The 25,120-nt window shown below is 38.6% G+C and overlaps 4 protein-coding genes across 5 annotated transcripts; 1 reads left to right on the top strand and 3 right to left on the bottom strand.

The window, feature by feature from the left end:
* Positions 1-73: 73 nt before the first annotated feature.
* On the bottom strand, positions 74-15,747 carry LOC126796121 (RAN GTPase-activating protein 1-like). 2 transcript variants are annotated; one of them, XM_050522885.1, is made up of 2 exons: positions 15,616-15,747; positions 74-1,965 (listed from the first exon to the last, which is right to left on the bottom strand). In XM_050522885.1, exon 2 carries the CDS (start codon positions 1,952-1,954, stop codon positions 344-346), a length of 1,611 nt encoding a protein of 536 aa, XP_050378842.1. In that variant the 5' UTR covers positions 1,955-1,965; positions 15,616-15,747; the 3' UTR covers positions 74-343. The 2 variants fall into 2 exon arrangements, with proteins under 2 accessions (XP_050378842.1, XP_050378843.1); XM_050522886.1 differs by lacking the exon at positions 15,616-15,747 and adding an exon at positions 2,585-2,656.
* LOC126796129 (chloroplast stem-loop binding protein of 41 kDa a, chloroplastic-like) lies at positions 10,614-12,631 on the top strand. The gene is made up of 6 exons (XM_050522897.1): positions 10,614-11,033; positions 11,217-11,338; positions 11,408-11,510; positions 11,592-11,730; positions 11,813-12,090; positions 12,270-12,631. Exons 1-6 carry the CDS (start codon positions 10,644-10,646, stop codon positions 12,450-12,452), a joined length of 1,215 nt encoding a protein of 404 aa, XP_050378854.1. The 5' UTR covers positions 10,614-10,643; the 3' UTR covers positions 12,453-12,631.
* On the bottom strand, positions 12,648-19,629 carry LOC126796123 (RAN GTPase-activating protein 1-like). Its single transcript, XM_050522887.1, is given in 8 exon segments — positions 12,648-13,061; positions 13,064-14,180; positions 14,183-14,505; positions 17,691-17,738; positions 17,851-17,984; positions 18,084-18,144; positions 18,449-18,520; positions 19,231-19,629. Coding segments are annotated over 3 exon segments (1,605 nt in total). The 5' UTR covers positions 14,495-14,505; positions 17,691-17,738; positions 17,851-17,984; positions 18,084-18,144; positions 18,449-18,520; positions 19,231-19,629; the 3' UTR covers positions 12,648-12,885.
* A 3,649-nt stretch (positions 19,630-23,278) lies between these two features.
* LOC126796130 (F-box/kelch-repeat protein At3g23880-like) lies at positions 23,279-24,609 on the bottom strand. The gene has a single exon (XM_050522898.1). The coding sequence runs from the start codon at positions 24,573-24,575 to the stop codon at positions 23,361-23,363; it is 1,215 nt and encodes a 404-aa protein (XP_050378855.1). The 5' UTR covers positions 24,576-24,609; the 3' UTR covers positions 23,279-23,360.
* Between the last annotated feature and the right edge of the window lie 511 nt (positions 24,610-25,120).

Below are 25,120 nucleotides of genomic sequence, written 5' to 3'. Positions count from 1 at the left end.
TCACACTCCAGTTCAGAAGCAACTGAACATTTCAATGTCTAAATGCATAAAGTGCAATTCTTGCAAGAAAGAAAGGGAAACTATAATTCAGAGACATGCAACAAATTCAACTCAGCATACTCATTTGCATCCATAAGCAGGAAACTGGTTCTAGCAACAAATGTAACAGGGAAAGAGAGCGTACGGCTGACTAGACTCTTGAACTTGAATGTTCAAAAGACTAAGCCTAATCTACAACAATAGATCTACGACACTGACTAAAATCAGTCAAATGAGCTGATATAGCTCATCAAAACAAGTGAATCAACTAAGCAAAGGCGGCAAAGTGCATGACTCGGAGATTCTACTCCTCGTGCTTTATTTCAAGGCCCTTGAGCCTTGATTCCAATTCATCCTCATTATCAGCACCTTCATCCTCATCCTCATCATCAAATTCTTCACCTTCAGGGTCATTCTCATCCAAAGGCCCAAGCAGATGTGGGGAATTCTTAAACATATCCACGACCTCATCAATCCCTTCATCAGATATGAAGTTACCATTTATGTTCAGCAACTTGAACCCAGGCTTGTTCACAACAGTCTGAGACAAAAGTCTTGCCCCAGCCCTTCTAATTTGATTAGAGCTCAAATCAACCTCAGTTAATTGAACATGACCCTCTGCCAATGCTTTGCTGATCAAAATTGCACCTTCATCTTTCAGCTCATTCTCTGACATAACTAATCTGGTAAGGAATTGTTTTGCTTCTACACAGGAAGCCAAAGCAGCAGTTGATGTGGGTGTGATATCATTTCCAGCCAGTTCCAGAACTTCAAGCAAAGGTGCAGAATCCTTGAGAGCATTGGCAATGGCTTCAGTTCCTTCATCTTCCAAGTTAAGATAACTGAGGTAAATTTCAGTAAGACCTGTAAAAGCATATAGGACTTTACTCAAAGCAACGCCAGATTCTACGCCAAACATGTTGTCGCGCAAATCAAGCTTCTTCAAATGTGTGCAAGTCCCAAGTGCTTCAGCTAAAGCTACACCACCTTCAGAGCCCACCCTTGTAGACGAACAACGGAAATCCTTCAAGACAGGTGACCGCTTCACTATATCAGAGATGGCCATTGCCCCTTCATCTCCGGTCATATTATTGTGGAAATGAAGGACACTAAGCTTCTCCGTGGATGGAATGAATTTAGAAACTGCTCTTGCAGCTTCTTCTGAAATACCATCATTCATCAAATAAAGTTCCTCCAAATTACTTTGTGATCTCAGGAGGGCCTCAAATGCGTTTACACCCTTCTCGCCCATGGCATTGTCTGAAAGGTTCAGATACCTCAAAATACATCCTTCCAGGGCCGAAGAAAACAGATTCATGACTTCAATAGCTTCTGTCTCTGACCTTCCAGCAATAAAATCTGACAGATCCACTTCTTTCAATTGATGCTTGATGGATGATAGGACTGGTACAGCAACATGAGCTGCATCCAAACCAAAGCTTCTATTGCTCAGACATATCTTAGTATAGGAGTTTCCGTGCTCCCTTAGTGGTTTGAATAGCTCTTCAGCCTCTTCTGCATCAATAAAAGATCTGCGACCACCAGAGATATCAAAGACACTTTCAACAATAGAGATAGATTTCTCATCATCTTCCTTTATTTTGGGCCCTCTTTTCATAACTTCCATCATACGCTGACTTGAATCTCTGGCATATACCTGCACCGCAGAACTTCCATCACCATATGCTTCCTTCTCGAATTGTTGCTCTGCAGCTGCAAAGGCTAATGCTTCAATATTCCTGGCCTCCTCCTCAGCCTCTTGTTTACTGAGTAGACCAAACTTTCGAGAAATCATCGATGGAGTGGTAAAATTCTTGGTCATCCGTTCTACAAGCGAAATTCTCGTGCCCTGAGAAGGAGGCCATAATTTGAACGACATTGGCCGATGCTGGAAAGTTTCTGCTGCAGAATCCATCTCAAATTAATCTGAAAAAAAACACAAGCACAGTCACATCATAAAGCAAATGAGAGGCACGACAACCTCAGTAACCCAAAAAACCAATCCAAAATGCACGAGTATATTTGCAAAGTCAAGTACATCATAGTTTAAGCTACTAATTTCACTTACAGGACCAAAGAAATCATTAAATCTTCAGCTAGTATACACTGACTATATATCATAATTCGACAACAAAACTCAAAAACCCAAAATCTAACAGGTCATTTCACAGACACCCAGGCCTTTCTCGTACACAAACTCTCAAGAACATAAGCATTGCTCTTCTTTATCGAATCAAACTGATTAAGACTCTTAACCAATACCAATACCAATACCTCAAAGAATCATCGCTTTCTTGAAACTGAATACATCAATCTTATCACAAACCAAGTCCAAAATTCAAAGAAAACGGAACATCGAAACAAATTGCATCAATCTTTAACAGAATTAAAGTCGCAAATACGAAATGAAACACCTGAATTCACAAATCGAAAGGTCAGAATTTTCAGTAATAAGAGATGAAGAGATCCATGCGATACAATAAAGAGAGCTGCGGCTAGAAATAGATCAAAGAAGAAACAAAGTGATAAAGAAGAAATTGGGTACCCGGAGAAATTGGAAGCCCTAGAAATTTGAGGCGAGAGAGTGGAGGGAATATATCATGAAAACCCCCCAAATCTATTCAATTTTAAAATACCAAATGCGTCGGATTACTATCTTTATTGAGGAATGACGGAAAACTCCCTGACCTCTCTTTTCTGCGCTCAACTGCCTGTTTGGGCTTAAAGATGGATTGGGCCTTTATTAAACCCGACACAATGTGTGATAATTAGTTTTTGTAATCAGCTCTTTTGTTTCTTCGAATGTTCTACTCTTCAAATCTCTGATGAAAGAGATTCATGGGGTCAGGGTGTGTTAATAGAAAATCGTTGATAGTACTAATTTTAAACTGTTTCTATACATTGTAGTATGCTCATAATTCATAAAGGCCATAATTTGTTAAGTACAAAAGAAACATGCAAAACCTAGCTCAATGTATTCTCATAGTTCTTCTTACAACAAAAATATATTACAAGAAACTGAGACGTAATTCTCATCTAATCCTTCACTTCAAAGGCAATGTTCTAACATGGCATTTTCCCCAACTTCACAACTATCTTTACAATATATTGTTACTTGTTGAGTGATAATAACATGTTGTATTTGATAATCTCAAAACCGTGAAAAAATAAGAATGGTCAAACAAACGAGCGTCGTTCAAATAACGGAGAATAATCAACCTGATGGTTTTCATTATGGATAAAGGACAGATTTTATTTGGATTGGATCCATCATTTATCTAGATCGTAAAATTATGATTACATCATGATCATGATTTATCTATGATATATGCCTCACCGTTGACCAAAGTTAGGTACATTTTTTATATTTCCTTTCAAATAGACCAAAGGAAACCTAAGCGAATGAACATATCATATATTGTATAAACAATAGAAAGATACAATATAGGATTTGCTTAGTCACCTACTAGGAAATTTGTCCGCGCTCCGTTGCGGGGTTAATGTCCTAAAACAAAGCTAACAGATAAAGATATAACCCGAAAAAGAGATAATGCAATTAAGATTTCTCTTCAAGTTGCACCTAGATAATAACATGAGAAAAAAAGTCTAAGAGTCAACTCACTAATCAATGAATAATAGGGGTTAGTCAAGAAAAGAAAAAAAAAACAAACACTAACTGACTATTAGATTAGTTTTCAGAAGTGTTATGTATAAACCTCACTGAAAACAAATGAACATCAGTAGTATTTGATTATAACATTGCATCACCATTACTTAAATCAGCATTACTCCAATCTATGTTTAACTAATTGAATTTTAGTTCATTGTTGTCTTGGTTATTGAGGCCCTATTTTGTTCGAAATTAACTGGATATATGATATTTCAACCATATTTAATCAACAAATTACAGGAAATAACAACAAAATCCATATAGTTGAGTACCCCTTTTTGGTATTGAAGTTAACGAACCTCATTATATTTATAAAATAGCACAATTTAATACTTTATTATCAGAGGAAAAGTCTAATAAACAATAATCTTCCAAATGAGAACAAAGAAAGCAAAAAAGTTGATTAAATGATTACATGATCATTGCAAAGTATGACGTCCACGTAAACAAAAGGAGCAAATGAGAACTCAGTTAAATCAATCACTAGAGAAATTCACAAACAGAAAGAACATAAAAAATAACATCAATACAAATACAAACATCTAATTAAAATACAAATCACCAACAGCCTTCAGAAGCTACACAAAGGAAAACCATAACCAAAATTTAGTCAACACACACGCAGATAACATCTTTCATCAAATCATCAGTGTCAAAAATGAGAGGTGATGACAAACCCATTTATCAGAATTCAAACAAAATAGATTTCGAGAAAGAAAAGGATGAATACAACCCATCAAAAGACAAACCTAGAACAAAAACTCAATGGAAGAGACTGCATTAATAAATATCAACGTTCTAATGTGAAAAATTAAATTATCATCAATTAGTTTGTATTTCTCATATAAATCAAACTGATCAAAGGATGATGCATAGCTTATCATCAATAATGTGACACGCATATCCCACCTCCCCATAGCTAACTGATCATGTCAGGGCCATTAATCCAATAAACCAACATGCATGTTATGGGATACATTGCCTACCTCAATTGTGGACAAATCCCTTTATCTTAGAAGTTAAAACTATTGATTCCATACACGAATCTTGATATGATCTAATAGTTAATCAGTTAGTTGCAAAAGCTAATATCAAATAACTAAACTACATCTAAACGTATCATGACTTAAGATCAATTGCAAAGAACACACCCTGAATGTCTTTAAGGAGGGATAATTAGTTGCATATAAATCACCCACGGCCCAAAGATTCATCAACCAAACCAAGAAAAAAGAGAAAGGGATAATTTATTACTTTAGTGAAAGCTACAAAGTTAAAAAATGGAAATCAGTAAGTTTGATATTTCTTAAACCCAAAGAGGTTAGCAAAAGAAAACACAGAATCAATATTTAAATTAAATGCAGAAAAATGATGAAATGCAAACCAAGAAGTGAAATCGTGCATCCCAACTCATACCTATTCATTACTATGATAATCCTTTAAAAAATTGAAGTCAATTCTAAAATTCCATTACTTTTGTCCTCTGATACAACACAAACCTGTCTTCAAACCCTCTCAAACTAATTCCATTTTAGTTCATTGCCATCTGGGTTATAAAAGCCCAATTTTATAGTTATCAAAGCATATAAATTTCTTGTCTGATCATTATCATAGGCCATGGTTTGGATAATATACCTTAATTTTCTAGTTTTTCTTCTTAGTTTATCAACCGGTGAGAAGAAGAAAAAAATTAATCTAATAATAAAAACCCAGAACGACCTTCATTTGTGGTAGACCCAAACTCTATAACCAAGCATCACAAATTAAATTCAAGGATTTTTGCACCTAATATAATAGCATGCAATTTTTGCACCTAAGAGAAAGGTTTTGGAGACGGAGACTGGGTGCGGCAGCGATTTGGGAGAGGAAGGATTTGGAGCGCGGGACGAAAAAAAACCGAAAGAAAACAACAAATTCTAGTTCTTATGGTTTTGGACGTGAGAGAAGATATTGAGTGGGGTGTGCCGAAGTGACGGCGAAGGGAGCAGAAGAGATATCTAGGCCAAGGGCAGCGACATCATAACGAAAAAAATAGGGACGAAACAGTACGCAAAGACCGAGTGGCAGCAGCGTAAATTGTTCGAAAAACCTAGATCTCACAATAGGCTTGTGAACAATAAGCACCGAGTAGTATATAGTAAACTACTTTCATCACCGCGCTCTACTACGGACTAGTGGCATTTTATGTTGCAGTATACCATGCAGCCACGTTCGCTAGTGTCAATTACATGTTGCAATATAAAGTGTAGAAGTTTATGACAAAAATAGCATACAAATGAAAGAAAAGATTAATTTGTATTTGTTCTTTGCCGTATGACAGTAAATGAGAGACATGTCATCACTGAGAACATGATTCTAGCATATGAATTATAATTCTAGATAAACCTTACATCAATACAGCACTAAAATCTAAAATTTACATGTATTTTATGGCGGGTAGTCTAGCAACAAAGTCAACAATCTAAACCTAGATGATCATCTAATGTCGCGATAGGGAAATAAATTAAGCCCATTGTGGGGAACTTGCACATATTCACACACATTCCAACACAATCATTTCTCCAAGTACCTGGAGGAGAATAATCAATTTAAAGTAATTATTATGTGGTTAAATTTAATGACCATGGTTAACTCATCTTAACATGGTGTAGCTCCAAAAGATAAATATTGACTCATATTTTAAGATAACAGATGTATTCTTTGAGCGTAATGTATGCACCAGAGAAACAACTTAGTACAACTTGCATATGATCAAATATTGGGTCTACCTGCACCTCTTTATACGAACTCCAACTCTTTTTTTACTTTTCCCACCTTAACTTCAGTAACCTGGGCTATTACGCCTAACACCACAAACAACCAAAAATAATTGTTATTAGAAACGCTACAGAGAAGAATAAATAGTTAAATTTAAAAGCGGGAAAAATGGTCACAAAGCATTTAGCTTCAGTATTCAGTTGTGGAATAGATATCAAATGATGAGATAAAACAGGTACATATAGCACATTATGAAGTTCTATTGTGGGAGTAATACGAACTGACCCTTTTCCTAACACAGAGAATGTCTCACCCTAGGTTGCACGGACATGCCATTGCAGTGGTGTATCGTGTGTCCGACACGGACACGCCCCAATACGCGTCGGACACGCGTGTCCGCATTTGGACACGCGAACTGATTTTAGACACAGCCCAGACACGCGAGTATCCAAATCGGACACGAGGACATGCACCAACTCATAATAAAAGTGAAAGTGTTTATGGTGAGAATCGAACATTGGTCATTCAAGGCACTCAACAACTCCTCAACCATTCCAATAGATTCAATTTTTGTTATATTTATGCACACTTTAATATATATATATATATAAGGAGAGAAACTCGTGATAAAAATAAGAATGCTTGTGGTGGGATTCGACCTTAATTATCCAAGGTACTTATCAAGTCCTTAGCCATTATAACAAGTTATATTTTCATCATTTTAATGCACACTTTGACATATATATACATCTAAAATTCTAAATACTTTCAAATTTATAAAATAATTTTTTTAATAAATAAATAAATATATATATATTAAAAATAATATTTAATTAACGTGTCCACCACGTGTCCGTGTCCAAAAAAATTTCTATATGTCGTGTCTACGTATCGAATCGTGTCCAATACGGACACTCGTGTCTGTGTCCGTGCTACTTAGGTTCACCATTAACATTAGTAACATAAGGTACTGGTGAAGAGGATAATACGGTAAAATAAGATTTGTCATAAGTCATATGATCTAAAGCACCAGAATCGATAATCCATGTATCAGTACCAACAAATCTAGAAATATTTAAAGCAATACCAATCTTACCATGACCATTTATTGATGTTGTGGGTGTTGCTCCTCCGGCTGTATGATGATCATGTCCGACCATACTATAGATATCTGGTTCTTGAACCAACTGAATGGTTGCATTTGCCTTATGATGATAATTAGGCCTTTTAGGCCTAAGATGCGGATACAACTTCCAACAAGTCTCACGGGCATAGCAAGTATCATTGCAAGAAGAGCAAGGAGGACGGGGCTGATTCCCAAAGCCTGGTGGTGGTCCTTACTTATGAAATGGAACTGAATTTGATTGCTGAAGGAGTGGTGCTGGAGATCTTGCCTGAACAGTAAGGCTATAAACTTCAACTTGTGTTTGATTAAGGCTTTCCTCCTGAGACTCATCCTTACGGATATATGTGAAACTTATGGTTAGGCTAGGAGGTTCTGTCATTCTAAGTAGCTCTCCTTTAGTACTGTTATGTTGTGCATCAAGACCTTTCGAGAAATGATGAACTCATTCAAGCTCCTTTTCCTTTTAGTACCAAACAATATCCTCCTGATTTTTTATCTTGCAAGGACGTTTCATATCAATCTCAACCCAAGTATTCTTTAGCTTGGTGAAATATTATGCAACTGGTTGCCCATTTTGTTGCATTGCTGAAGCGGTGCACATTAACTCATGAACCTGTATGAAATTAGATTCATTAGTATATAGGTCTTCCAATGTCTTCCATATTGTCTGCGTAGTATCACATGCCTCCATCAGGTCAACTATATCTTTATTCATAGCTTTGTATAATACAGACATTACAAGACGATCATCATCTTCCCATTTAGTGTAGGCATCAACATCATCTTCATTGGGGACTTTAGTTATCCCAGTTACATGCCTCATCTTGTGCATTCCTTCAAATGAGCTGTCATAATTCTTTTCCATTTACGGAAATTGGTTCCATTGAGTTCCCCCCCAAATGAATTACTTTCAGAACTCTTGACAGATACTTCAAACTTTTGAACATCATTGACCAGAGAACTTTCTTCTGTTCCAGAACCCATTGTAAAAAACACAATCAACAGATCAGTAGTGATGCAGCGGAAAATAACGATAATAACCTGCTTCAGGGGAGTCTGCACTATCGGTGCACTTGCATTGATAGGGAGAAAACAGGTGAACCTGCACTATCGTTGCACTTGCACTAACAGAGAGAAATCATGTGAATCTGCACCGGCGGTGTAAATGCACTGAAAACTGGTTGAACACTGAAATCGAGATTCGTCTATTGTGCAACGCTGCATACCATACATACCGAACCCAACAGTGGATAGAGGGTGTCTTAAAATACATGTGGGGTCAGTGAGATGTATGAATGGTGGATTAGAGGCGTTGCACGCATACAACGCTGCACGCATACAGCGCTGCACCATAGAATTTCCCCTGAAATCGGGTCTAAATGTTGGAATCATATTGATTTCTTCCAAGGGGACAACGGCGTCTGCATAACGGTGCTTGCTCGATAGCCTGGAAGCTTTTGAGAAAGGAGCCGAACTTCAACTACGGGCCTCAACGACGGCGTGCTCGGAGAACACTGCCGAACTTCAAACAGCAAAACTGAAACCCTTAACACCGTCTGACAAAACACCAATGCCAGACGTACTCACGTACACAACACTGATTTGAGACAAGAAAATCCTAACAATGAGGTTTTACTTGAAAAAAGAAGAAGGAAATAGCAAACCCTTTCGAATCTGCTCTGATACCAAATCAGATATAATAGATGAGTTTTTCATATGTTGTGTTTCATTCAAGTTCAGATCATACATTTATAGGAATCATCTAATATGAACACTTAACACAAAAGTTAATTACTACAACTACATAAATGCAGTATGTCTGCATAAGTCAAAAGTTGTTGAGCTAACAATATCATATGTCCAACATCCACCGGTGCTTCACAAAACAAAGGAAGAGTTGGCACCATTGCCAAGTGCACCGCATTCTGTCCATGTACGGAAAAACATTTGATATCTCCATTCATCGAAAGTGAACCATCTGGAGCAAGCAAATTGCCCGAAATTCGAATTTCAGAACGAGAAACTTCCAAGTCTGCACTCAAATTCAAATTCAGTGCACTGCAGCAGCAAAACAAGTCTTATTACATCTTGAAAATTGAAAGTCAAAGTAGTGAGTACTGGTAACAATGAGGGTCGACTGATTATATTTATTGTGTCCAAAACCTCACCAGCACAAATAAGAGGACTCTTTGTGGCACAATAATACAACCGTAACCAACGAAATAGCCATGGCCATAACCTTAATTCATAATGTGCAGCAGCAAAACACATAACCATTTAATTGGAAAGCTCAGCCCTTCCTTACTAATTGAAAGTAGTGCATTCCTGGCACTCGTTGCACTTGCAAATTTGGCATGAACTGCGGACTGCCATGTCGCCCATATTCGCTCAAATCCCATTACAGAATGCAATTGCATGTTTCCATATTTGTCTCCAATACAGAAAGTATCGTCGCCAATACCACTATTCAAGAAGCCAGTAGTAATAATAATGGGACTAAAACAAGGCAGAATGACAGAAATATCAACATTCCAGCCTAAATTCACAGCATCATGTGATAGATTCAAATGTGCTCTCTCGAAGATTGGAATACTACCTCTGATTGTAGTTGTAGCTGATGATGATGTCTCCACCGACCACCCCGTATCAGACGGAGCAATGGTAGTAGCTGGTAGTGAACTAAGCAGCAAAAAACCTGAACCCACTTTAGTCACTGGCATTTTTGGCCCCTGAACCTTGAGTGGTGACAGAGAGGATGGCTGTGTTGTATCTACTAACAAAAAGTCATCAGTTCCCCTCAAATATAAAACTGAAGGTATATCCCAAAAAAAAAAAAACTGAAGGTGGCCTCGTTAGCCAAATAAAGGACCAAAATAGAGAAACAATTCAAATAAATCAAAGATGTTGGCTAGCCAAATAAAAAGAAAAAGAAAAAGAAAATACAGGTATTGCTTAGAAAATCATTTGTTTATCACTTTATCTAGTAGCAGAAACTGCTGGTTCTTAATTCCCACACAATCAGTTGCAACTTGCAACAGACTCAACGCTCCAATGGCCACTCTTGCTTCATCCCCCTCCTCCTCTGTGCTCTTCTCCTCTCCACACTCCAACCTCACACCACCTATTCTCTCTCCTTCACGCCTCTCTCTCTCCTATTCCTCCCACCTCCCCACCACTCTCTCCTCTTCCCTCTCAGTCTCTCATTCTTTTGTCACATACCCCACAACTTCAAGGCGCTTCAGCCCTTGTTCCTTCAGTGTCAAGGCCATTGCTGGAGACAAGAAGAAGGTCCTGATCGTCAACACCAACAGTGGTGGTCATGCAGTCATTGGATTCTACTTTGCAACAGAGCTTCTGGGCTCTGGCCATGAGGTCACCATAATGACTGTTGGTGAAGAAAGCTCGGACAAGATGAAGAAGACCCCATTCACCAGATTCTCAGTAAGTACTCACACATTCTTGTATGTCTACTAAATGTACCGATAAATTAACTAGACGAGTTTGATATAGTAATGACCGTCTCAGTAGCTAGACTAGCTAGCTCGATCAGCCTGATCCCGAGCTAGTTCACAACTGTTTTTCTCATTGTATATGATATTGAGCGTTTGCTTTGGTGTTCTTAAGGAAATTACGAGTGCTGGAGGGAAGACAGTGTGGGGAGAACCAGCAGAAATTGCTAAGGTTTTGCAAGGATCAGCATTTGATGTTGTGTTGGATAACAATGGCAAGGATTTGGACGCAGTAAAGTACGGTATTGCTTCAATTTCTGTGGTAATTGGTATGCTGTGCATATGTTAATTACTCTATGCACACAGGCCTGTGGCTGACTGGGCAAAGAGTTCTGGTGCAAAGCAATTCCTGTTTATCAGCAGTGCTGGGATTTATAAGCCGACTGATGAGCCTCCTCATGTCGAAGGGGTATGTTTCTCTTCCATCTGAATATGACTTGGTTTTTGCTTTAGTTTACTAAGATCTTTACCAATGCCTGTACCAACGCAGGATGTTGTTAAAGCCGATGCTGGTCATGTTGCCGTAGAAAAGCATATTGCAGAAGTGTTTGGTAGTTGGGCAAGTTTTCGTCCACAGTACATGATAGGATCCGGGAACAACAAAGATTGCGAGGAGTGGTTCTTCGATCGTAAGTATATGATTTCAGACAGTTTCCAATGTGATATTATTTAAGCCAAACATAAAACCAACCTGTAATGTTCCCTGTGCAGGAATTGTGAGGGACAGACCAGTTCCAATCCCTGGCTCTGGAATGCAACTTACAAATATCTCCCATGTTAAGGACTTGTCTTCCATGCTCACTTTAGCAGTTGAGAATGCAGATGCTGCATCTGGTAACATTTTCAACTGTGTCAGTGATCGTGCTGTCACTCTTGATGGATTGGCAAAACTCTGTGCTCAAGCTGCCGGACGCCCAGTGAACATAGTCCATTATGAACCAAAAGCTGCTGGGGTTGATGCAAAGAAAGCATTTCCATTCCGTAACATGGTAAACATTTTCAGTGAGAAGTTTCGGACATAACATGATTGTCGACAACATAATGCATCTATAAATACTACTCTGGAAACATATTGTGCTTGGCTATAATATGGCATCTATGACTAATCGTGCAGTACCCTGCACATTGACTCAAAATGCTTATGAGATTATTTTTGTCTACTTTGCAGCACTTCTATGCAGAACCAAGAGCTGCAAAGGATATTTTGGGATGGAAAAGTACCACAAACCTCACTGAAGACTTGAAAGAGCGATTTGAGGAGTACTTAAAGATTGGGAGAGACAAGAAAGCCATCAAATTTGATTTGGATGATAAGATACTAGAGTCCCTAAAAGTTCCAGTAGCTGTGTGATTGATGACCACCTTTACCTGTTGACTGTGAAACTGCAATTTTTTGTCTTGTATCCCTGATTCCCTGTGCACTAAAAACATTGATCACACTCCAGTTCAGAAGCAACTAACTGAACATTTCAATGTCTAAATGCATAAAGTGCAATTCTTGCAAGAAAGAAATGAAAACTATAATTCAGAGACATGCAACAAATTCAACTCAGCAAACTCATTTGCATCCATAAGCAGGAAACTGGTTCTAGCAACAAATGTAACAGGAAAAGAGAGCATACGGCTGACTAGACTCTTGAACTTGAATGTTCCAAAGACTAAGCCTAATCTACAACAATAGATCTACGACACTGACTAAAATCAGTAAAATGAGCTGATATAGCTCATCAAAACAAGTTTTGAATCAACTAAGCAAAGGTGGCAAAGTGCATGACTCGGAGATTCTACTCCTCGTGCTTTATTTCAAGGCCCTTGAGCTTTGATTCCAATTCATCCTCGTTATCAGCACCTTCATCCTCATCCTCATCTTCAAATTCTTCACCTTCAGGGTCATTCTCATCCAAAGGCCCAAGCAGATGTGGGGAATTCTTAAACATATCCACTACCTCATCAATCCCTTATCAGATATGAGGTTACCATTTATGTTCAGCAACTTGAACCCAGGCTTGTTCACAACAGTCTGAGACAAAAGTCTTGCCCCAGCCCATCTAATTTGATTAGAGCTCAAATCAACCTCAGTTAATTGAACATGACCCTCTGCCAATGCTTTGCTGATCAAAATTGCACCTTCATCTTTCAGCTCATTCTCTGACAGAACTAATCTGGTAAGGAATTGTTTTGCTTCTACACAGGAAGCCAAAGCAGCAGTTGATGTGAGTGTGATATCATTTCCAGCCAGTTCCAGAACTTCAAGCAAAGGTGCAGAATCCTTGAGAGCATTGGCAATGGCTTCAGTTCCTTCATCTTCCAAGTTAAGATAACTGAGGTAAATTTCAGTAAGACCTGTAAAAGCAGATAGGACTTTACTCAAAGCAAGGCCAGATTCTACGCCAAACATGTTGTCGCGCAAATCAACCTTCTTCAAATGTGTGCAAGTCCCAAGAGCTTCAGCTAAAGCTACACCACCTTCAGAGTCCACCCTCGTAGATGAACAACGGAAATCCTTCAAGACGGGTGACCGCTTCACTATAACAGAGATGGCCATTGCCCTTTCATCTCCAATCATATTATTATGGAAATGAAGGACCCTAAGCTTCTCCATGGATGGAATGAACTTAGAAACTGCTCTTGCAGCTTCTTCTGATATGCCATCATTCACCAAATAAAGTTCCTCCAAATTACTTTGTGATCTCAGGAGGGCCTCAAATGCGTTTACACCCTTCTCGCCCATGGCATTGTCTGAAAGGTTCAGATACCTCAAAATACATCCTTCCAGGGCCGAAGAAAACAGATTCATGACTTCAATAGCTTCTGTCTCTGACCTTCCAGCAATAAAATCTGACAGATCCACTTCTTTCAATTGATGTTTGATGGATGATAGGATTGGTACAGCAACATGAGCTGCATCCAAACCAAAGCTTCTATTGCTCAGACATATCTTAGTATAGGAGTTTCCGTGCTCCCTTAGTGGTTTGAATAGCTCTTCAGCCTCTTCTGCATTAATAAAAGATCTGCGATCACCAGAGATATCAAAGACACTTTCAACAACAGAGATAGATTTCTCATCATCTTCCTTTATTTGGGCCCTCTTTTCATAACTTCCATCATACGCTGACTTGAATCTCTGGCATATACCTACACCGCAGAACTTCCATCACCATATGCTTCCTTCTCGAATTGTTGCTCTGCAGCTGCAAAGGCTAAGGCTTCAATTTTCCTGGCCTCCTCCTCAGCCTCTTGTTTACTGAGTAGACCAAACTTTCGAGAAATCATCAATGGAGTGGAAAAATTCTTGGTCATCCTTTCTACAAGCGAAATTCTCGTGCCCTGAGAAGGAGGCCATAATTTGAACGACATTGGCCGATGCTGGAAAGTTTCTGCTGCAGAATCCATCTCAAATTAATCTGAAAAAAAAAAACCACAAGCACAGTCACATCATAGAGCAAATGAGAGGCTCAGCGACCTCAGTAACCAAAAAAACCAATCCAAAATGCACAAGTATATTCGCAAAGTCAAGTACATCGTAGTTTAAGCTACTAATTTCATTTACAGGACCAAAGAAATCATTAAATCTTCAGCTAGTATACACTGACTATATATCATAATTTGACAACAAAACTCAAAAACCCAAAATCTAATAGGTCATTTCACAGACACCCAGACCTTTCTCGTACAAACTCTCAAGAACATAAGCATTGCGCTTCTTTATTGAATCAAACTGATTAAGACTCTTAACCAGTACCAATACCTCATAGAATCATCACTTTCTTGAAACTAAATACATCAATCTTATCACAAACCATGTCCAAAATTCAAAGAAAACGAAACATCGAAACAAATTGCATCAATCTTTAACAGAATTAAAGTCGCAAATACAAAATGAAACACCTGATTGCACAAATTGAAAGGCCACTCATCCGAGACTATTTAAAGTCTCTAATCCACCAAGAAAGTTACTATGTCAATCCATAGTGAATTCGACATTGAAACCACATGGATTAACCTTCTCATAAGTCAAAATCCCAACTTAGTAAAAATCGGAAACAAAGTGACTTCACTCAACCATCTACTCACCACCTAATCCAAACACTAGTTTTAAGACAATTCTTCCTCCGAGACCTTCCAAGGTCGCTGAGGTATTCTGACAATTCAATAATATCACTTATATCACAATACTGAACTTAACATGCTCAATAGTTAACTAAGGTCACCGATTATATAGTAGCATGCTCGTATTGGCTAACATGAGAGTGATGAGACCATAGAGCAACAACTCCCAAAAAAATTGTCAGACTCATTGCCACGCACTGACACAGTTGGCTATGCACGAGTCTAACTTACTGCTCGATCAACCTTCCAAGAATTAACTGAGGATGGAGTCATCTACCCACACCACCAAAACACAGCTCCATAGCAGCTAAAACTAGGAAAATTGAATACATTGTTGCCTGGTCTCTACTCCTAAATCACCAACTTCACAACACCCAATTCAAAGCAACATAGACGACTCATACCTGCAATTCAAGTCAACTCAGCTCGACGTCGTTCCTAATCATGCTGCAAATTCATTTCAACAAACTGGAAACCAGATCCCCAACCTCAAATTGATCTAGATGACTCCATGGATCAACATAGAAGATGCCCATCCACAGCTCAACCAATTTTAGTTCAGCCGTAACCAAACAAACAGGAAATTCAAAAGTCTCAAAACCATTGCCTTTCTTCCGTCGATTTGTAGTCTTGGATGAGGATTGGAGGTCGGAGAGTGCGGAGCTGACTGGCCACGATCGCCGCCTAGAGACGACGGAAACAACCGACGAACACCAAACTTCCGCCACAACTTCGAGTCTTCGATTTGTAGTTGTGGGCATGAAATGAGATCGGAGACTCTTGTGAGGATGACTAGAAGGAAGAGGCGACGGTGGCTGGGTCGGTTTCGTCGTCGGAGAACGCCGGAATTGGCGAAACTGGTTTCGGGTCAGAAACCGGGTCCGCGGGTCAACATTCGGCTTTCGATGCGCGAAGCCAACGAGAAACCGCACGATCCAGCACCACGGGGAGGTGCGCACGTAGGATACGAAGAGATCTGGGCTGGTCCCGTCGCCTGAAACCACCGGAGTCGGCCGGAAAAGTCGGCTCGGGTTCGGGTCGGGTCAGAAGGAACATTTCGTTTTTGAAGGAGGTGCGCGCGCGGGGATAGAGGGGAAAATAAGTGTTGCGAAAATTATGAGGGAACCTAAGGAAAATTTCTATTTATACATATTATTTCTAAAACTCACAAATTTTCGCTGATCGTAACTTTTTCATACGATTTTCAATTTACGCATGCCGCAGGTCTATGAACTGGTATCGATGAGTTCTAATTAGAAGTTAATTAAAAAATTGCATTGAGTGAATTAGAAATTAAGCCGCTCAAATTAGCCTACAGTTAGCCTTTACTACACTTTTCAGATTGTTGATAAATTCATATAACTATGCAATACATTTAACCTTGCATTGCAATGCAAGTTTTTAAACACCCACAGCATGCTCAGAAATAAATTCATATTCCAACTTGTTTGCAATGTCAAGATACAAAGTCTCTTGAACTATGGCATAAACAAGTACTCTTTAGTGGCAGTTGATTGTATATTGTTTGACGCTTTCTTGGAGACTTATGTAGTAAGAAACTAGCTATACACATAAAAAATTATATATAACACAACGTTCAATACAACTTAGCATTTATAAAAATAATATTTACCTTCTTGTTCTCCTTCATAATCTTGAAATAGTTAAAAATTCAAGAACACAATGTTCACTAAATTTGCACTATGAAATAGAACAGTTCAGGATATTTACACATATAAATGTTACATACGGATCATGTTGCAACTTCTCTTACTCAACTTCACTTCATGTCATGACCTCGTTTTGTGTTCATCATTGGCACCTCCCATTTTTCAGTGTTCATTAATATGCAACATGAATAAGGTCCATGAAAACACAATTGTGCAGGCTTAATATGAAATTCATCTAATTACTACCTGAAGCAACTTCATCATCAGACCCATCCTGATATACAGTTTACTTTTCCCCATGAACATTGAATGTAGTTCTCGCCGGAGATTAAAAAATCATGACATAATTACTTTTCAGATCATGTCTAAATCTTTTTTTTTTAACAAAATCACCGAGTTTGAAAAACAAATCATGATTCACTGAGGGCTACACTGAAAAGATAGATTCAACCACTCAGTAGCCATCTTGAATAACAAATGAAAATATTATGCATCAAAGAAGAACAATGAAAACCCAGACTCAACACGATCCTTGTTATTTTGAAAATTCAGTTAATTACATAGCTCACAACTCTCAAGCCAAATTTAGCAAACCTCTAGAGTGCAAAACAATTACCAATTTGAAAATAAATAATCCAGAGTAAAATCCAGAGTGCACAACCAAAGTCAATCTGCTGACCAATTCAATCCACATCCTAAAATCATGAAATCAAAACTACAACTTCAAACAACTAAAAAAGACCCACAACGTAAACACATAACAAACCCAATTCTTATTATGGAGGAACCATAAAGCTTAAAAAAATTACCTCAACCCCTCACTGTCCTTGTACAAACCCGCATTCAGCAGCAATAGGCTGAAAAAAAAATGGAAAAAGGAAGAAGAATGAAAATCAACCATTAGAAAAATCATCAAACCAAATCTAGAATGGAAGAAAAAGAAATCAAAATCAAGCACACCAACGACACCTGGATTTTGAAATATTCTCAAGATATAGGATTGGCTCAGTCAACAGTTCTCCTTATGCTTCTGAGCAGCTGCAATCCAAAAATTGAGTTCTTGAAATTTAAAACTTAATAGGTCGCAGCAGCAGAGGCCTCATCTGTAAAAGGAAGAAACCAAAGATGACTATGCTAAAAATGAGAAATGAGTACTTAAAACTGATGTGCTATTGCAGTTTCTTAGTTCTGGGAGGAGATACCACACTGTGCAATTGAAAATTCAATCCATACTGCGCTGCTGTTGTTCGCTGAGTTCTATGACTGAAATAAATATCCATATAAATGCATTTAGATTTTCAATTTAAAATCACCAGACTATATGTTAAGCAATTAAGAAAACTACTAACTAAAGATAAACCGATTAGGTACCCACATTTTCCTAATTATAAGATTATATTACAAAACTTGAGAGATTTTCAAGGATTCACTATAATCCATTACCCATTTGAACCAGCCAGAAACTGAAACGGACTAATGTAGGACCAAACTTTGATCATCTCATTCAGAGAGAATTCTATAATTGAACCGTGACTTTTAGTGCTACAGCGTAAAAGTTTCATTGTACCATTAGTAAAAACTCTTAATCTTGATTGAACACTGGTTGATGTCTTTCCTCTAGTTCAAAGCTTCCAAGTATCTGTTAGATACATGACTTATCAAAGAACTATAATATGTAAATATTAAAATGTAGCAACAATATTAAATCATAGCTAATTGCTACCATATACCATACCTAATCCAACCTGTATGAACATCACATATCACATAATTGAAATAACACCAAATGCAGAGCACAATTATGATACTACAACATAACAAATAAACCGCACATATCAAATCCATAAGCCACTATATTTAATTCCACCAATCTAGCCGCCAATTTAACATTTATTGTAAAGAAAACAAACACTTTCCTCAGAGTAAGTTCTGACAAATGACCCCAGAAAACAAAGGGAACAGAGGCACAAATCAATGATTTAGTCAAATTATCTATCTTAATAGAAAAATATGAACTGCAACAGCAAATATTATACCATAATTTTGACCTGTCGCAATAAAAAAATGTTAAATCAATAATGTACTAATACATACATTTTTTTAGGTGATATAATTATTGCCAGGCTGCGAGAGATTGAACTCCAAACTTTAGGAATGCCCGATTTCGTTTGTAACAAAAAAAAAGGATCATAATAAGCAACTAAACCTTTTTGATCTTCCTTCCTCACTAACCCAGAAACTCATAATCAACTTCCTTCTTCTAGCGCATTTTCCAGTTTCGTTCTTAATTAAAGGAGAAACGAATTCACTAAAGTAAAATATAGGAAAGCCACTGCTAACTAAAATTACCTTTGGGAAGATGTTGCAAGAAGTTTCCATGTGAAGACTACAAGAATTCCCAAGAACGTGGAAACCCATAATCAATCATATACAAAGCAAAGTCCATATCTTCACGATCGATTTAAACAGCCCAACCAAGATTTTAGTTGCTCTACCCTCTCACTATCGAATCGAGAAGCAACCCAAAACCAAACACCTATCTCTTTTTCCCTCAAACAATCCATTTATAATAGCTAAAGAAAGCAGAAGAAACTCAAAATACATAGACGCAAATCCTTCCTCGATCAATCGAACCCAATCCAAAAGCCTGATCCCCTCTCCCAAAACCACCCTCAACCTCTGTAACACGAAAGCGAGCGCAGACGAAATTGTAGCCAAACGACACCTCCCCTTTCCCTCTTAACAATCAAAACACCATACCTTCAAAGTTTGATCCAGATGAGCAACCCATAGTTCGTTTTTATGAAAATCCTCTCTCTCTCTCTCTCTCTCTCTCTACAGCCCAACCGGAAAAAGAATAGCAAGAGAACTAAGAAGAGTGAGGGAAAATAAACCGAAAACAACAGTTCTTGCTTTCTCTCCAACAGATGGCAGCGGCAAAACAAAACCACACAAAATTCTAGGGGTTGGCATAAAAAACGGAAATCTCGATCCCGTCCCGAAATTCATAGGGACGGGACGGGACGGAGGTCTAAAAACGTTCGTCCCGTCCCGATCCGTCCCGCTACATTTTAGTGGGATGGAACGTGGGACGAATAATTTATATCCCGCTTCGTCCCGTCCCGTCCCACCTTTAATGAAAACTTAAAAATTCTTATATATTTGTATCAAAATGAAACTAATTTATGTTCTTAATAACTCTAAAATTATATCAACTCAAATAATAATGATATTTTATAATATTTTGAACATAATATGCATTTTTTTGTTAAAATTTCATTATTAAATGTTAATTTGTTATGAAAAAAAATAAAAATATAAGTTTTTATTTAACTTCATAAAAAGGTGGGATTTGTCCCGTTCCGTCCCGATCCCGTCCCGTCCCAACCGGGATTAATCCCGAGTGGGATGCATTCTTAAAAACCCTCGTCCCGTCCTGATTCCGTCCCGATTCAAAAGAGTGGGACGAGACGTGGGATGAGCTCCGTCCCGTCTCATCCCATCCCGTGCCCACCCCTACAAAATTCCTGCAACCCAGTGGCAATTTTGTAATAAAAGATGATACCCCTCTCCCATCCTTAACCGTGTTTGAATATGCCAAAATTCCGTGGAATTAGAAAAAAAAGTGTGTTTAGATAAATACCAAAATCCCATGAAATTAAAAAAAAAAGAATTCACAATTCATTCTTCGAAAGTCTCCCATTTGGATATCCCGTGAAATTCTCAATTTTTGGGGATAAAAAAATAAGGGAATTGGAGGTGTAGATTTCACACTTCAATTCCATAAAAAAGATGCGTTTTGCTTCAATTCCAACAAAGTGTGAGATTGGCTTTTCCATCGCTCCAGATGTAATAACCCGATTTTTCGGAACGATTTTTGGATTGCTTTTAAATTTATAAAATTTGTGAAAGTCATTAAACGTGTTTGTGTCGCCTTGCGACTTCGGATAAATCGAAAACGGAAATGTTATCGGAACGTTTATTTAGGAAAACGTTACGTTTCCACGATGTGAATATTATCGACTTTTATTTCGTCGCTCGTTTGCAAAAACTTCATTCACTAAAGTCGTAGAGCTCATCGATACGAGTTCGTGGACACGTCATGCGTCCTAATCGGACGTCGTACCTGAAAGTTATTAACGACGGAAGTTAGTTTCCGATTTAGAAATGGGAATAAAAGGAAACTTATCAGAAGTAGGGTTTCCATTTTCGGAAACCCGCTTCTCTCCCCAAACCCGCGCCTCCCTCTCTTCTCTCTCTTCCCCCGAGCTCTCTCTCTCACCCTCACTGTCATCGTTGGCGATCTCCTTCACCGGTCATCCGTGTCACACACTGCCGACCCAAGAACCACCGCGCGGCCCTCCGCAATCGACCCCGAGGTCGACGCACCCTCTTGCGCCGTCGTGACCCCCCACACTCCGAGCCGAGCGACTTATGTAGCCGTTCCTCCGACGAAAATCCGACTTATCCAAGGTCGATTGAGGTGAGGGTTTGCATATTTTGATTGTTGTGATGCTTGGTGTGGATTTTTGGATGAATTTGGTTTGAAATTGTGGAGATCGGAGGAGGATTAGAGGAGGGAGGATACCGCCGCCTTAGGCGACGCGTGTGGGTGCGTGAGGTAGCCTAGGGGCGGTCTGAAACCATAGGAGGGTGGAGGAGGAAGAGAGGAAGGGTTTTGGGGCCGTGGTGGCGTGATACGCTCCGGTTTCGGAGTAGGCGTGTGGGCCCCATGCGCGGTCGCCAGAGGTGGCGCGTGTACCCCACGCGCCGCCACGTGCGGCGGTGCGTGAATAGTGTTTTCGAAACAGTACATTTGTAAAAATTCATTTTTACGTCAGTGAATATAAATATTGATTTACGTACGGTAAATATAAATGTTTGGACGTGTTTATGTCTTCGGAATAGTCTTCAGACGTGTTTGGCATGTCGGAACCTAGCCTTTGGTCGGGCGAAAGTTTCGATTCAGTTAGAGCTCTAGTCTGTCTACCGGGGTACTGCATATGAGGTAACATATGGGTTATCGGCTTATGAGTACCCATATATTTTTGATATTGGATGACAGATGGTTGTCCAATGTCGGCGGCGTACTACATGAGGGGTAACAGAGGGGTACCAGCGCTCATGAGTACCCGTATTGTAAATGTATTTGGTTAAACAGAGGGGTTGCTCAATTCTCATGAGTACATATATTTTTACATTATTAGATAACCAGATGGGCCGTCTAATGAGTCATGAGTGCATTTATATTTATTGATTTGTGGTTTTCGTGTATATATATATATATATATATATATGTGTGTGTGCGAGTTATATTGTTGTTTTACTCATACGAGCTGCAAAGCTTACCGGGTTTGTGTTTACAATCCCGGTGCACCTATTCGATGATGTAGGGGATAACTCCGCATGTGTGGATTAGCGGAAATCGACGGACCGCTCAGAGGACTTGAAGTTATTTATTTCCATCTTGTGGTGAGGACTTTGTGTGGATTTCTTTGTGAGGATTATACATTTCCATTTGTTATAATGTTGAATTATAAATTTTGGTTTGTAATAATCGGTTTGATTGAGTTGTATTTTGAACTCAGAGATGATTCGCTGTGACATTTAAATGATTTCGATTCATTGAGATTGTTTAATGTTTTTCATGACTTCGAAATTTGAGTTTCATACTCTAAATTTTCGGGTCGTGACACCAGAAGCCTTTCCTTGGTGGTAAAATTCCATCGTTCATCAGTTTATATAGCTACATCTACAACAAAGCTTCCTACAGTTTATTTCGTGATGCATTTGCATTGAAGATGTTCGAGGACTATCAGGCATGACATGCTGTAAATCCATGAATGCCAATGATAAATAAAAATTATTTCATTAGTTAATTGAAAATGATCTCTTCGATCGTGAACCACATTAATTAAACAATATTATATTTTCGATAGTGACGTATATTGTTTGACCCAATTTAAATTTCATCTAACATAATTGTCCAAACACTAGAATTCATAATTATTGTCATTTTAAAAATTCTTCATTATCAAATCCTAACAATGGAATTCTTAATCGATGGAATTTAAATCCATGGAATAGTAATTCCCATGATTTATGAAATTCTATGGAAATATAAATTTCTTTATCCAAACACACTGTAATAGGTAGGAAATATAGGAAATTTGCAATTAGGATTTAGGATTCTCGTTACAATTATTCTTGTTTACTATTATGTGATCACTCGTTTGAAGATGCACACCCACCATATAAATGAAGGGATCTTCTTGGATAACTAGTGTTATCGGTACCACAAGCCTGCAGGTTGGGGAGTTGGGAGAAGAGCACAAGCCTTTCTTTCTTGAGAAATCACAATTTATTATGGATATATAGAGCACACACAGACACACAGAAACTTAGAGCTAACAAAACATTTGATGATAAGTGCTAAAATGATGAAGCAAAATAGCATCATCATTGGAGAAGTCCAGCCATTAGTCTTCATTAGGTGCTTCCTTCAACAGAACAAGGCTCTCCATGTGAGTATCTACAAAATAAGAGCCGGTGTTATAAGAAGTTCCATCAGAAGGTCTTACTTTGAAATGAAGATCTCTAGTCTCTCGAGTATAGGGTTCATATGATAACAGTTCGTTCCGTTCGCTAATCAATAGAAGTTCCCCATTGTTTCTGAAAGTGATCACTCTTCCCACTCCTTGTTGGCCGATATCAATATCAAATAATTTCCTCCAAGACTCTACCACACCATACTCTTTCATGATCCACACGGATCTTGAGTAGTATGAGTCTCCATAGAACGCATTATCTGGGACCAAAACAAGTGAACCATTCAACAAAACCACTGTCATATTCAAGTGAGCCTTTGAAGCTAAACAGCTGGGGAGTGCAATCTCAGAAAACACCTCATTCGCCATATCGAATGCCACAATCACATTGCTTGAAGAACCCTGTCCTGGTGGAGTATGTGCAACCCAGTGGAATGCACCTGACACAAAGGCCTGTGGTGAAGATTTACTTTGCACCAGAATATACATAGGACCAGGGCCGGCAACCTCTCGCCATGATTTAGTAACTAGGGTGAAAATCTCGACTACAGGTGGAACAACATTTTTCTTAAGATAGGCAAGTCTTACCAGCTTGAGGTCATTGGTAATGGGGTCACATCCAAGACCAAAGATATGCCTAACAGGACTGAAGAATGTACCTGCTCCAGTTTGAAAGGAGGTCTTCATTGTTGTATTCAAAGAAGGGTTCCAAAAAACACACCTGCTCCAGTCAACCAAGCAAACTATCCCATTCATCAGGCCAACAATTGGGAAGTACTCCCCACTCCACCTGTTATGTGGGGGATTGAGGTTCAAGGTGGGACTGTGGGGAAAAGATTCATCATCCTTGTGCAAAGCAAAGCACTCTTCCTCGTCTCTAGTGATCCATGTCCGTAACCCATGGTCGTCTTCGTCAGCATATTCGCATGCAGAGTAGTGTCGAAACAGAATAATCTGGTCCTGCAGCTTGCTTCTTTCACCATGGCTAGCTTTATGACGAGCATGATTGAGGTGGGTGGCGATGAATGCAGGGCTTGAAATGAGAGAATGCCATGTCTTCGCAACGCACCTGAATCTCAACAATGACTTCACTGGTACTCTAACCAGTATCTGTGTAAGACATTCGATTGGGAGATAATCAGACATGTTATTCTTTTCATGTATAACCTTGAAGCTAAAACTGAGCCTTTTAAAGAAAAATCCTGAAGCTTAACAGAAACAACTAATGTGCACAACACCGTACCTAAACCAAATTCGTCCACATTTACTTTGAAGTTTCGTACATATATTTAGTATAATACCAAAGATGATGACGATGATCATAATCGGCAAGAGAGCTACTAAATTGGACTTATTCCTTGATCTAAAGGCTAGAGTATTTGCCTGTCTATTTTAGTATATTGAGTAGAAATTTTGCAATAACGTGTGTAAACACTGTTTCAATGAATAAGGAATCATTGAGCTAAAAGAATTTGTCTAATGGGACACTTGGTTCAATAGGGATTAGCCTAAAGCATTTTGGTCTTTTTCCCCGTCTCATTTACAAGCATTGTGCAGCACTAGTATCTTATCGGAGACTCCAACGTAAAACAAGGAAAGAGTTGGCCAAATTATCTGCAGATCGAATAAGTGAGAAAATTGAATCACCAACCTTCTTAATATTTTCCAATGTAGTCGATATAAGTTGTCTT

The sequence above is a fragment of the Argentina anserina genome, chromosome 5 (genome assembly GCF_933775445.1).
Source record: "Argentina anserina chromosome 5, drPotAnse1.1, whole genome shotgun sequence".
In the NCBI taxonomy this organism is placed as follows: domain Eukaryota; kingdom Viridiplantae; phylum Streptophyta; class Magnoliopsida; order Rosales; family Rosaceae; genus Argentina; species Argentina anserina.
Note: the sequence above shows the minus strand (reverse complement) of the source record. Positions and strands in the feature narration are given on the sequence as shown.

Excerpts from the sequence above, each read along its gene's own strand:
- LOC126796121 (XM_050522885.1), bottom strand. The coding sequence starts at position 1,954 with ATGGATTCTGCAGCAGAAACTTTCCAGCATCGGCCAATGTCGTTCAAA.
- LOC126796129 (XM_050522897.1), top strand. The coding sequence starts at position 10,644 with ATGGCCACTCTTGCTTCATCCCCCTCCTCCTCTGTGCTCTTCTCCTCT. Across the intron at positions 11,339-11,407 it reads AAGGATTTGGACGCAGTAAA|GCCTGTGGCTGACTGGGCAA; the intron begins GTACGGTATTGC and ends CTATGCACACAG. Across the intron at positions 11,511-11,591 it reads AGCCTCCTCATGTCGAAGGG|GATGTTGTTAAAGCCGATGC; the intron begins GTATGTTTCTCT and ends GTACCAACGCAG.
- LOC126796130 (XM_050522898.1), bottom strand. The coding sequence starts at position 24,575 with ATGTCTGATTATCTCCCAATCGAATGTCTTACACAGATACTGGTTAGA.